Here is a 14,436-nt window from a genome sequence, read left to right as displayed (position 1 = left end):
ATATACCGTTTCGAAGCTTACGACGAGACAAATCATATCCAAAATCATGTACTCTATAAAATCCGTGAGTTTATGTGCGACAAGCAGTGGGACAGGTGCCTGTCGCACATAAATGTAGTGCGTTTATGTGAGACATGCACATGTCCCACTTGCCTATCTCATTTGTTCTGAACTTCATTTTTTGCCTAATTTTTTTTGTATTTTCAATGATTTTTCTTCATTTCTCAACTCAAACTAAGTACTTTAACAAATCACATTATTTTATGAATGAAAAATAACAATATTTGCAACAAAACCCACTTTAATTTCGAACTTAGTTGATAAAATCAATAGATTAAAGATTTACATTGTGTAAAAGCATAAACTAATTTTAAGAAGCTCTCCCATTGATGATTATATTCAATTATGTAATTGATTTATAGAGAGTGATGAAATTTGTTGAGAGTGATAAATGTTTGTTAAGTTATTGAAGAAGAGCTGTATTTAGTTGTGCTGGAATTGAAAAAGTGGCATGCCTTTGTAAATTTGATGAAAGTTATGAGGGTAATCTAGTCTAAAAGTAAGGTATTTGGCTAGTTATGATAGAAAAAATTTTGAGGGGTTAAAGTTGAAAAACGCAAATATTTTATGACCATTTTTGTAAATTTCCCTTTTGTTTATGCTTAACAAAAAAATAAATATTATAAAATCACCGTTCCACTTTTTCAAATACTGTGAATTGTCAGATAGTACGATCAATTTCAAAATTTGTCATAAGTTTAGGGACACCAATAATTGAACGCCAGTGAATGTTCAATCACGTAGAAATAGCTTACACTTCTAACGAAGCTTCTTGACCAAATGTAAAAGATGCATCATTTGTTATGCGTTGTTTAAGCCATTATGTGTGTCAAGCTAGTAAGAAAAACTATAAATGCACTAGTTACTTTCTGTTATCTCATACGCTGACAGTGAATCATTTGATGCTTATAAGAACAGCCAGCAAAGCAGATACACTTTCAGAAGAACGTCTTGCTAATGGAGTTATTCATTACAGATTCCAGATAGAAAACCTTTTTCTACCCCCGGAAAGGCTGAGGGGGGTGCTTAAATTACCGTTCCACTGACAGTTCCTAACATCACAATATTTTCTATTCTTCATTTGTCGACTACGACATCAAAATTGCAAATATGCCGAAGAGTTATTACTTAAACTTCCATGGCATTATTCAGAAGAAGTTTCTTTGCTGCAACTTTTGAGCGAGTGAATGTGATTCTTTCATGGCAGTCACAGGTGGTTCTTAAACTCATAGGCATTCCATCACAGAAAACTCTTTTCAACCAACATCAAGTGCAAAGGATTTGTTCCTACAGTTCTGCCGATCGGTTGGCATACTCCTGCACCAATGCTCCAAAGAGTGATGGCCTCTCAAGCAACCTGGATGGCTTGCCAAATTCTTTCGCCCATCCTGTTATGAAGAAAAGAAAAGGGAATTACTCATTAGCAGCGAACTTCATGTGGTATGCAAAGTCATGCTCGTTATTTGATGAGTGACAACATGTGGTCTGAAACAGTTTGCTTCAAAATTTTAGTTGACAGGTAAAACTATCATCTTGAAGCTTCTCAATAGGCCGAGAAGGGGATTTGCAATAAGTTTCCTTTGATCCACATAACTTGCAGTGCTTATGTTGACCTATTAAGGGAAAGGGAAAAAATGAATCACAAACCTGCATCAACAACTATAACTCTATCACAATCCATGACTGTGGGTATCCTGTGAGCAATGCTGATAATTGTACAGGCAGCAAACTCCTCTCGAATGATCCTTTGAATTTCAGCATCAGTTTGTGAATCAACAGAAGCCGTCGCCTCATCCATAAACAAGAGCCGGCTGTGCTTTAGCATAACCCTTCCCAGACAAAGAAGCTGCCTTTGTCCCACGCTCCAGTTGTCACCACTATCGGCCACTACAAAGTTCAACATTTTGGCATGTTTTAGCTTCTAAAAAGATACATATGACTTCCATTAAATCAAACTGAAAATTCAAGGAAAAGGGAGGAAGTGAAGTTACCTAAAGAATCGAGTTTATCAGGCTTTGCAGCTACCACATCTTTAAGTTGACATCGCTCGAGGCTCTACAAAAATAATAATAAGTTAGCTAATGCAGCAAACAGACCCACAAACTTTGATCATAAATGTAGGAGACACATATCAGAAAAAAGGAATGGCATACCTTCCAGATTTCTTCATCTGAATACTGACCAATTGGATCAATGTTGCTTCTCACAGTTCCTTCAAAAAGGACAGGTTCTTGAGGAATGATCCCAAAGCGAGACCTTAGGTCATGAAGCCCCAACAATGAAATGTCGATTCCATCAATAATGATTCTCCCTCCTGAAGGCTCCACCAGCCTAAAGAAAACTTGAATTAAAGTTGACTTCCCACTTCCTGTACGCCCAACTACACCAATCTTCTCTCCCCCGTGAATGCTGAGTGTAATACCTTTGAGAACCAGAGGAGTGTTGGAGCGATATCTGACCTGTTTGCCAAAGTTTTTAACATGTTATGGTAAATAATCAGTAATTTATCCCAAGCAATATCAATTGAGGAGGCCTAGATCAGTTGTAATTTAACAGTTGGTACTGAACATGATCCGTGGCTGCTCAAACAAATATATTTATATCAGTTTTCAAGAAACTGTAATAAGTAATAATCTAAGGCCAGCTACCTGCAAGTCTATGAGGTCCACATTGCCATGAGCAGGCCAATTTGGAGGTGGAAGACGATCTTCCATCTTCCATGCTGCTTCTGAAGGAATTTCTGTAAACTGCTTTATCCTTTCAACAGAGACCATCCGGTTTTCCACAAAGCAACTCATGTATATGGCCCAGAATAGCACACCATTGAGGGACAACCCATATGAGAGTGACAAACCAACATTCTCTACATTGTAAGAACAGAACATTAATAAGTACATAAGATAAAAGGATAAATATGTATGAGTATAATTTGATCAGCAATGATAGAGCTTCAAACAGTTTTGTACAAACTGATGTAGCACAAAGAGATTAGCTGAAAAGTGATAACAGGCATAATGGATAGATTACGCCATCCAATGAATTAATTTCAACAGTGGGAATCTTTTCCTGGGACATTTTGAATGATTAAGTTTCAATGACTCACATTGTCAAGAGACGTGAATTAAGAGCTTGACATAGCAAATCTTCAAGAGACAAGAGGTGTTGCTCACTTAAAATAACAGTCAGCCTATATACATATAATTACCTGGTTTTATGATACTGCTGGGTAACAGGATCATAAACAAAGTGGCGAGGCAGAAAGTAAAACTCCCAAGTAGCTCCAGACGGAAACCCAACCACTCATTGGACCCATTGTTGTGGAAATCCATGCGCAAATTGCCATTAACTCTATTAACATTTTCCTGATAAAATGTAGTTTGCTTTCCAAAAGCACGGATTGTCATAACACCAGATATGCTTTCTGAAAAATGATGAATGACAGGTGCTTTGGTGATTGAGTCAAGGCGTGTTAATTCTCTTGATGTAGAAAGATAGTATCCCTGCAACCCAAAAGAGAAAAATGTTACAAATTGGTAGATCATGCAGCTTTTTTTTACTAAGAAATTTCCTAGCGAAAACATTTTCGCTTATAGATACTGGCAAAACTCTGAGGACTTTGACCACATGTTCCAATCAAGATTTGATGCTCATTCCAAAATTAAAAAATTTCACAATGGTTAAAAAGAATGGTTATTGAGAGTTAGACCATTCTGGACGAGGGATATCAGGGATATCTGCCTGATTAGGCTCATTCAATATGGATAATTTACAGCATCATACCAAATTGTTAAATTACCCCCACCACCATCGGGCCCAACCATTGGGCCCCACCCCCACCACATCGCACCCCACCCTACACACACAGAGAGAAAGAGAAAAAGGTAACCGAAAACAGGTCATATTGGCCTCTATGCAGTCATATGAACTATGGGTATTGAGTATTGAACTTCTTCTGGAGGCGAAAGTGATTAATGTTCACAACACAAGTTAGAAAGAGAGCTCGTACCCGGTACCAGTAATTCGCCCAAGCAAGTGGTATTACTAAGAAAATTGTTGGCCAAGCATATTGACATGTTATAATGAAGATGCCAAGCAGTGTGATGTACATGGCAACAGTAATGCCAACGAAGAATGGGAGAAAGAGATCAATGTTGGTTTGATCAGTTGACGCCTGAAAATAGATATAAATCGTCAGTGTAAACTCGAACCATGTAATTTTTCTCAGAAGTTGGATGACTGTACCAAATAAGGGTTAGATTCCGCCATATACTAACAAAACTAGCATTTGCAAAATTAGGAATCCTACTTTCAGCTTTTTGTTCTTACCCGACTTAAAATTCTTCCTGAAGGTGTGGTGTCAAAAAATGACATGGGGGCATGCAAGATACTTCGAAGAATTTGGCTGAAAAAAATTTGGGCTGTCTTAAGTCCCACATGAGTAACAAAATAGGCTCTCACCACTAGTATCACCATTGACAGGACTGCAGTACTTCCATAGACACCGATGAACAAAGAAGGATTAAATGACATAGAGTGATCTTCTGAAGTTTCATATGACAGCCAATAATCACCAGCCATTAGAGACCCTTGCCATGCAACAGACAATAGCAGCACCGCCACTACACCCCACCACCCATATGCCTCTGTGCAGTATATTTTGTAAACATGCAAGCCAACTTTACCGGTTTCTCTTTCCTCTTCTTTAATGAGCTTAGAATTTCCTTTATCAGAATTTGATTGTTCCACAGACTTATTTTCCCCATTTGCTTCCTGAAGGTTGGAAGTGATTTGAGGAGATTTTGGTGTTTTAGGGGAATTTCCGCTAGGCACGGTTTTGCCAACTTCTACAAGTTCCATCGATGTTTCATGGGCAGCTACTAATGCTCCAAAATCCATTCCTGAATTTAGTAAAGCATTATACCTTCCTGATTGGACTATCATCCCCTCTCGCATGACCTGTAATTGAACACAAATTTGTTTAAAGATGTTGGCCTTCGTACATGAATCAGAATTTGTGTCAAAATTTCATCAGCCAAGCATTAACATGAAGATTGAACTTACCAAGATAAGATCAACATTATGCAAGAAGTCAACTTGGTGAGTTACCAGTATAATGGTCTTGCCTTTGAGAGCTCCTCTGACACATTCCTACAAGAAGGCATTCAAAAGGTTTAGCTAGCTTTGACCAATTGCTTTTTCATTTATTATTCTTGCATGCACTTTATAGAACTACTGGTATAGCCAGTTAAACATAAATAAGTGAAATAACTTAATCAGATTACAATACAAAAGTATAGCCTTCTGATACAAAATTCATATGAAGGTAGTGAGGTCACTACAATTTAATTCATTGAACAATTCAAAGCATATCCAGTAACACCACCTGAAAACACAACAGCTAGCATTCATTTGCAATAAAAAGTTGCATCTAGTTTTGTGCTTAACATGAAGGGACTATTCCAACACAAGCAAGAGACGATCTTGATTGTTTGTGCAGTCCATGACACATTACTATGTTGCTTTCAGAAGAATCTAGTAGATTTTTCACCATCTCACGTTTAGGCACTGGATACCAATATAAATAATTTGGTTTTTGCTTATCATTCAAGTAATTTTTCTCTGAACAACTTTGTGATTATGATTTCCATGGTAAACCAAAATGATTCTGATTAAAACAGCAATTCAGCAAGAAAATTGGGTTATTTCTTTAAGTGAGTTTCCCACAGTCGAAAAATTGTAAATAACTATGTCACCTTAAATATATCTGATCCAGTATGAGCATCAACAGCACTAAAGACATCATCGAGAAGGTAAATATCACAATCCTGATACACAGCTCTAGCAAGTTGTATCCGCTGCTTCTGTCCGCCACTGAGATTGATGCCACGCTCTCCAATTTCAGTTTGATCTCCATATTCCATCATTTCCAAGTCTTTCTCTAAGCAACAAACCCTGACAACTTCCCCATACTTCGCCCTGTTCATTGGCAAACCGAAGAGAATGTTTTCTTCAATGGTCCCATTTTGAATCCATGATGTTTGAGCCACATAGGCAGTTGTCCCACAAACTTTAACCTGTTTAAGAAGGCGCATTTATCGATCAATCAACTTTTACTATATTCCACACTCTTAATAGGATTTTGGTGTTTGAGGTATGCAGACATGTATTCCTGTTAGACTTGCAACCAGTAACTTCAATTAATGAAAAAGAAAAGGCAAACTAAACAAATTGCACATCAGAATTCTTACCTTTCCAGATATTTTGTGCATCTCACCAAGAATGGAGGCAAGGAGAGAGGACTTTCCAGATCCCACAGTCCCAACAATAGCAGTAAGGTCACCTTTCTTTATTTCCAAATTTATATTTTTCAAACACTCTTCCCCATTTTCATCATCCCAGCTAAACACCCCATCTCTAACCTCCACAGCAATATTATCATCACAGCCCTCCACTCTTTCCACCGACTCATTCACCAATTCCCTACTTAACATGTACTTATCCAATCTTGCAAGAGATATCATTGCTTGTGAAAGTGAGATCATTGATTGAGGGAAGTTTCTTATGGGCTCCTGCAAGATCTTAAAGATTGTTGTTGTAGTAAACACCGACCCAGCATCAAGTGGAACTCCAAACAGAAGTGCAGTAGCAAATGTAAGAGTTGATATGAGCACTGGTGTGCTCCACATTACAATAATATTCCCAGAGATTGAGTACATGAACTTGGTTAGCCAACCAAATTCTGATTCACGGAAGGATAGGATTCTCTTATTGAAATGATCTTCCCATGCCTGGAACTTAATTACACGCATATAATTAAGCATCTCATTTGTCGCCTTCATTCTTGAATCTCTATTTTTCATCACATTGAACTGGAATCTGTTATTTCTTTTTGTGCCCATCACAACAAATATCATTACGCCAATAATTCCAACGACTGTTGTGATGACTGAGGCACCAAGGCAGTTATATAGGAGAATCAAGGCAACAGAAATTTGTAATGGCATTAACCATACGGCATGTAGCTGTAACATCATATCAGAGAGCTGCTGTGCATCAACAGCCATATAATTCACTATTTGCCCAACTCCATGAGCCTGCCGAGCAGAGCAAGATAGCCTGAGCCCTTTCCTGTATAAGGATGTTATAAGAGTGCACCTAATGAGCATTCCAAGTTTCTGTGAATTGAAGTTGAACTGGTGAGTGGAAAAAACTTCTACAAATTTTGCAACAAGGAGAATCAATACAAGGTAGTATCCTTCGTAAAAAGAGCTGCTTTTCCCAGAAGTGAAATCCACAAATCTTTGAATAAGAACTGGTCCGACATACATTACACAGAGCCTCACAATTGCAAGGAATGCAGTGAATGCAACTTCCTTCCAAAAGCACCGCAACAGTGTGGTTCGAACTGGGTGCTTGCATTTTTCATGTGGTTTAGGCCACTTTGATTCGAAGAGCTCCGACATTCTTTCAGCTCTATGTTGTGGTGAGAGTGATGGGATTTCATCAATCTTAAGAGGGGATTTGTAGCCTTTACTCAACAGGGGATTCATCCAAATCCAGAAAGCCTTTGATAGTATAGAAGCTGAAGCAAATCCACTCACAACATCAGATTTGCTCAAAAGAGGTTCATATAATTTGGTTTTTTCATCCATTCCAGGTTCAGAATCACTGTTCACAGCAATTCCAGTTGATCCTCTAATTGCAGTAAACAAAAGGACAGTTAACAAAGGGAAAGACACTATGGAAACTATGTCATCCAGTTTCAAACTGCAAAATTGGGCTGTTTCAAAAGATACCAAACGAATGATCCCAGATGTTGTAAATAAGGAAACAATGATGAAATTTGCAACCCAATAAATTCTAAGCGACAAAGGATGAGTAACAGCTTCAAACTTCTTCTCATGAACGATTAAGATAGCAATCACTGCATGAGTTATGGCGTGAACCAACCAAAAGAGTGCATCAACCAGCTTCCATGGCCATTGGGTGCTCCCACTGAATGTTAAAATGCAAATAACAGTGAAACAAAGTGCTAAAAGAGCAGTAACAATAAGGGAGAGCTTGAACCACAATGTAGTTCTGACAGAAGCTCTATTGTTCCTGATCAAGGGCTTGCTGATATCAGAGCTGGAGAGGCCGCTGGCTGTAAACTTAGAATAAAGCTTTTGAACCGCAAACACAATGAGGGCGAGCAAGAACAGGAGATCAACAAATGATAACAGAGCTCTTTGAGGACACGGGGAGAGGAAAATGAATCTCAGCCAATGCAATATCAGTGAAACAGATGTGTCCTCAGATGATTGAACCACAGAACTTGAACATGAAAGGGAAGTGATCCAACCAGATGCAGAAGACATGTTTAAAGTTTAAACAAGTTTCACGTGAATACTACCGCTGAATAATCCTTCTATGTGCTTATATATATATCTCACTCCCTGAAAATATATTAGCAAAAGAAAAAGAGCTTTTAGAGAAACAAGCAAAAGATTCTAGCAGAAAGGAAACGAAAATCAATCAAGAACCAGAAAAGCACAGTGCGCCAATATGATTGCAAGTTACGAGCATTAAATTCGAACAACTAATAATTATAATAAAAAGGAAAGTGATAATGATTTTTTTTTTTAAAAAAAGAAAATATCATAAGCAAAGTAATGGCGAGAGCAAAGGAGATATCAAATCTCCTTCTGCACTGCCAGCTGCAACTAACTTGCACTGGGATGCCGGAGTACCTTCTGAGTTTTGACTATTGACCTTGACCCTTTGGCATTTTTACGGTCTTGTTTAAAATCACGTGAAAGTGCAGCCAGAAAAGCTACTGCCAAACTTTTCACTGATATTATTACTAGTTTTTTTTTTCCTTTTATTTGTTTAAATAATAAAAGATTGTTCAACTTCAAAGAAGCAGGAATCCTCCTCAAAATATAGAAGCAAATAATAATAATAATAATAATAATAATAATAATAATAATAATAATAATATGTAAATAAAAAATCCTGACCATGTGCATATTGAAAAGAAAATCAGAGATCACGAGTTCAATCATGCTGCCCTTTTATTTCCTTTTTTTTGAAAAGAGAAAAGTTGAATCATGCAAATCAAATCAGCAAAAACAAAAGACGACATAAAACAAGCCTCGCAGAAAAGGGGAGCAAAAGAGAAAAACTTTTGACTGAATACCAGCTTGGAAAAGTGGAAGCCAAAAGCCAAAAGTGCAGGCATCTCTCAAATTTACGAATTACCTTACCTAAATGAATGAAGCCCGAACCAGAAACAGAAGCTCCAAGACAAAGAACTCGCTTGAGCGCTTCTGCCTCTTTGCCTGGGAGAGCCACCAACCACGGTGTCTAAATTCTATATGTGCTTCTAGAAGAAGAGCGTTGTCCAGTCCAGCCAGCCAGCTGCTGAAATGATGAAAATGGCAAGGGCAGACAAAAACAATAAAAACAGAATTAACAAGTCTAAAAGACTAGAGAGAGAAAGAGAAATGTAACACGATTCAAATGACTTGGTTGACAATCTTTACGTAAACTCTTGGACTCCAATCAACCAAACTGTGCTCCTGTATCTCCGAAAACAACACGTCGAGCTTTGGCCTTTTTTTTTAATTATTTTGAGTTTACAGCTAATTCCTATTTAAAAAAAGAAAAAAAAGAAGCTCAAAGCTAATTGACCCACCGTTACCGATGGCCATCTGGTCCAATAGAAAAAATCTTGGGTTTATAATATTGAGCGTAAGAGTTTGAGCCTCTAAAAGCGTTTTATAGAGATTAATTTCAGTACTATCTCAATTATCAATATAATTGAATGAAAACAGTCTCTCCCTTACAAAATATGAGTAGAGTAGACACCCTCGAATGTTAGAGGTAGTTTAAAATATGTAGACAAGTGCTTCAGTGTGTCAATGTATGACAATTGTCTCAGTTATATGGTATGATTGTAAATACTATAGGGCTCGAGCCTCCATAAGAGTTTTATTGGGGTTAATTTAAGTATTACCTCAATTATCAACATAATTGAGTGGAAACAGTCTCTCCCTTACGATATGTGAGTGGAGACAATCTCTCCCTTACGAAATGTAAGTGGAGTAGATACCCCTCTAGCTCTTCCTTACAAAATGTGAGTGGAGTAAACACAACTCTCAAATATTAGAGAGAGTTTAAAATATGTGAGCAAGTGCTTCAGTGTGTCAATGTATGGCAGTGATCTCAGTTATATGGTGTGATTATAAATATAAATTGTAATGTCTGATGTAATATCAATAACATCGATGTATAACAGATTTAAAAAAAAAAAAACAAAAAATGACCCACCGTTGATCAATAAATGTTATTTACTCAACTAAGCAAGTCTAAGTTGTGAATGAATTTGCTCCGAGTACCAACTAATACTACTACTAAGAAGGCCCCACTGCCTTTAGAGTTCGCGCGCGTGGGAGCACTCTCTATTTTTTGATAGAGTGAACAGGTGAAAGGGAGAGCAGATCGGCAGACCGCTGCATTTTACGAATTCATTAAATGTTTTGTTCTTTGTGATGGTTATTTAATGTTCCGATTAAGGAATTTGGATCCTTCAATATATACATAATCATCCTTTGCAGATGGGGAGAAAGTACCAGGTTTTAATTTCAAAACGGTTTGATAGCAATGCCCACTCACCTCAGTATGAAATTGATAAAGCACAATTTTTCGTCTTTGAATATCAATTTTACAGGATTCGTACAGTGATTAAATTTCAATTTGAGTTCTAACTTTTATGATATTTTATATTAATGAATAATTTCATAAGTCATAAATTTATCATTCAATAAAGAAATTAAATTTAAGTTAAAATTGAAAGTAGCATCGTTTACTATCAGCCGTATTTAGTAAAAATAGTAGTGAGAAAACATACTTTTTGAGTAGTGAACTTATCTAATTTACCGTGAGTTACATGTTGTGTCAATGTTACACTTTGGAAAATTTGGTAAGTCTAGCTTTGAACTATTGTGGTTGGTCCATATCGGTGTAACCGCCTTTATTGACAAAGCATACAGCTGTCCGAAGAAAAAAACATTTGTGTACATTATTTTTTGTGTGAACTTAAAGAGTTTTGTGGAGACGAATCGAAAGTAACTTTTGCAATCGCCTTGAAAATGCACACACTGAGTCTCAGATTCATGCAAGGAAACGCATGTGCAGTTTACATGAGCTTGGATGATGGAGTGTGACTTGAAAGTTCCTTTATGTTTAGTTTTATTAGTGTAATTATTGTGTGATCAAGTTTTGAAATTTAGTTAGGTTCCAAAATTTGTTTGGTTTATAGCTACTAAACTAAAGTTTAGTTGTTAGAATCCAAACCTCACAACCGTGAAGTCATGAGTTCGAGCTCGCACAATACATTGTGGGGGTTTAATTTCTTTCTTCAATTTGAGTAAAGATGGTTCTCTCCTTTTCAAAATGTAAGTAGAATAGACGTCCTTTGAATATTAAAAAGTGTAAAAATTTGAGCGGTGCTTCATAATAATTAATATAAACTAATTCCAATAATAATCGAATTTGTAAATATTAATTGTAATCTTATATAATATGAGTTGTAATCTTGAACAATAATCTCATATAATAATAAAAAAAATGTTTGGTTTATAACTACTGATCGATGCATTTGTGTTTTATTTTAATTTATAACTCCAAATTGTAGTGTAGATGATAACTAAAGATTTAAAAAAAAAGAAATATGACAACAAAAGATTAATAGAAACAAATTGGCACTCGGACCACCATAGCAAAACACACATCTCCATGAAAACGAAATAATAAGGAGAGAAGGATTCTCAATCCCATGCAACAAGACACGGCCAGGGCGTAAGAGTATGCAACAGTCACTTCAGCCTCTCCATTAATTAACTATTCCACCTGCAATTTGATTGTCTTATATTGTTGTATCTAAATTCGTTCGTAATTTTCATATTCAAAGCGGCCATAACAGTGTATAAATTAATCTGTCGATTCGCAGGTGTTATTATTTTAAATTTTTAATCACGCGGCGGGGACGTATCTAAAAGAAAAAATTGCCCATCAAGGGGATTAATTAAATAATGTAAAAGAAAAAAAGGAACAACAAACAAACAAATTTGGGGTAAAAAAAAAAAAGAGAATCTGATAAGAAACGGAGTCACTTTGTGTGAAAACAAAAGAAACACGTATGACTGAACCAGACTTACGCATGTGCTTTTCTACTGTGGATTTTATTGCAGCTGATTGTTGTCGATTTGTTTTACTCTTTTTTATTGTTAAAGTAATCATTTGTGTTGTCTTTAGTGTGTAATTCGAATAACCCTTTTTTTGTTTTCCCCATTTGAATGTGACATTTATCAACAATAATTGAGGTGGGTTAAGAGGTGTCAAGCTCACGGGTTAGATAAATATCAAACTGATTCAGATTTGAAAAATTCATCCCTTGCTATCATTAAATCCTAATGTTGAAACACTTTTTCTTTTCGATTAAGAAAATACTTTAGTGGAACATTGCTTTTAACATCAATAAGATAGCAAGAAGATAAAAGAGAAAATGATACATGAGGAATGATCATAAAAACTCTTAAATTACAGAGAAAATGGGACACTAAGACCCCATTTTGAACTATAATAACATTTGAATATAATAATTAAAAAAATGACTTTAAAGGTTTTTAATTAACACAAACTTAATATAAATAATATTATTAACATTTAAGTATTTAAATTTTAAATTATTATATTTATTTTAATAATATACTTGTATTTATTATATATTTTTTAAATAAATTTTTGGCTTAAATAGATTTAACAATTAAAAAAATATCTCCCTATTGATAATATTGAAATTAATTTTTTACATTTTATTCAAAATAATTTTAATTTTTAACTTATTTATTTTAAAAGTATGTTTTTATTTATTATTAAAAATTAAATTAATATAATAAAATAGATCTAGTAAATTGTAAAATATAAAATTATTTTAAAATGTATATATTATTAAATTTATTTTAATATCATATTTATATTTATTATAAATTCTTTTTAATTTATAATATTAAAGAGTATTATGATCAAAACGAGCTCGTTATCGTCACTACCTGCTGCATAGTTATCAAGAAGGCCATTTCATTTTAGTCTTGTTCGGTGTTCACCCACACGTAGGACCGCTCATAATATTTGGCAACAACCAGTTGTCAGAGTCTGTTCATTTCCTCCGCCTTTCAAACAAAACTGGACGACTGTCATGCACCCACAGTCTCGTTGTCCTTTAAGAAAGTAAATGCAAACAACATTAAAAAAATAAACAAATAAAAGAAAAAGGAAAAAGAATCGTCACACATGACATCAGAACGATTGTAATCTACGCAGGTAGTTGCCAAAAAACCCCACAATTATTTGATCATCCGCAATTTTCCGGCCCCCTTAAAAAGATTAAAAGACAATTAAAAAAAAAGTATTATTGATTGATGTTTTGCAACTTTTCTTCCTTATCGGTTTTTACTACAAACACTCGATGGTGTTCCCAGTAGCCAGGCTGATGTCAGGCTTCCAAAGTTGTTGTGATTTATACTGTATCGAGAAACGAACAATAAACAGCCCCCAGAAGAATTATCAGTGGCATGTCCCAACTCCCAAGAGCTTCGCGTGGCTCATTTGGAATCACAAACTGAGCTATCATGCTATTTAGATTTGGTGCGATAAGATTTTTTTTTTTTGGGTTTTAATTGAAGTGCAAGAAATAATTCGAAAATGACTTTGTTTTGTAAACCAACTTATGTACGTGCATATGTCACATGTGCAAGCAATTATCATTTGTATTCGTACCTTTGATTGATCCGACGTGTCAGTTTACCATGTACGTGTCCTCGCCTGTTACTAATTTGCAATAGTGACGCGATTGGCACCCCCTTTATATTTCTTATGAAATCTTTGTTGTTCTTTATTTATAAATTTATCCTTTATATTTAAATTATATTAAAAATAAAATTTATCTAATTAAACTCACGTATATTTTCTTTCTTTTTTTTCTTCATTATAAACTCATTAAATCTATAAAATTTTAAAAAATAATGAATTGTCATAAAATAAGAATTTGATCTAAATATAAAAAAAAAAATTGTAGAAGAGATAATTTTGTGAAGTTTGGTTACTTAGGTTAATTTCTTTTTTAAAGATTTGCGCACATGTCTTTATGTATATACCAAGGTTATTACCTATTAGGAAAAACAAAGATAGATAGAGATAAAAATCATAAATTCATAAATGTTATAATCAATAAGAGATTGAAAGTGGTTTGGAATGAGAGACGGGCGAGAGAGAGCACCTAACAAATTTTTTTTTTTTTTTGAAGTATTGATGCAAGGATTTATTAAGAAAGTA

The 14,436-nt window shown here is 35.3% G+C and overlaps 1 protein-coding gene across 2 annotated transcripts; it reads right to left on the bottom strand.

Moving 5' to 3' along the window:
* Positions 1-945: 945 nt before the first annotated feature.
* Positions 946-9,577, bottom strand: LOC102623173 (ABC transporter C family member 14). Of its 2 annotated transcripts, none has more exons than XM_006479877.4 (12): positions 9,301-9,577; positions 6,309-8,495; positions 5,814-6,134; positions 5,122-5,208; positions 4,387-5,016; positions 4,067-4,231; positions 3,266-3,560; positions 2,709-2,923; positions 2,214-2,519; positions 2,052-2,115; positions 1,708-1,947; positions 946-1,448 (listed from the first exon to the last, which is right to left on the bottom strand). In XM_006479877.4, the coding sequence occupies exons 2-12, from the start codon at positions 8,415-8,417 to the stop codon at positions 1,348-1,350; spliced, it is 4,533 nt and encodes a 1,510-aa protein (XP_006479940.1). In that variant the 5' UTR covers positions 8,418-8,495; positions 9,301-9,577; the 3' UTR covers positions 946-1,347. The 2 variants fall into 2 exon arrangements, with proteins under 2 accessions (XP_006479940.1, XP_006479939.1); XM_006479876.4 differs by having other exon boundaries at positions 9,306-9,576.
* Positions 9,578-14,436: the final 4,859 nt, after the last annotated feature.

The sequence above is a fragment of the Citrus sinensis genome, chromosome 3 (assembly GCF_022201045.2).
Source record: "Citrus sinensis cultivar Valencia sweet orange chromosome 3, DVS_A1.0, whole genome shotgun sequence".
NCBI classification, from domain to species: Eukaryota; Viridiplantae; Streptophyta; class Magnoliopsida; order Sapindales; family Rutaceae; genus Citrus; species Citrus sinensis.
The sequence above is the reverse complement of the archived record's forward strand: the minus strand, read 5'-3'. Positions and strand labels throughout refer to the sequence as shown.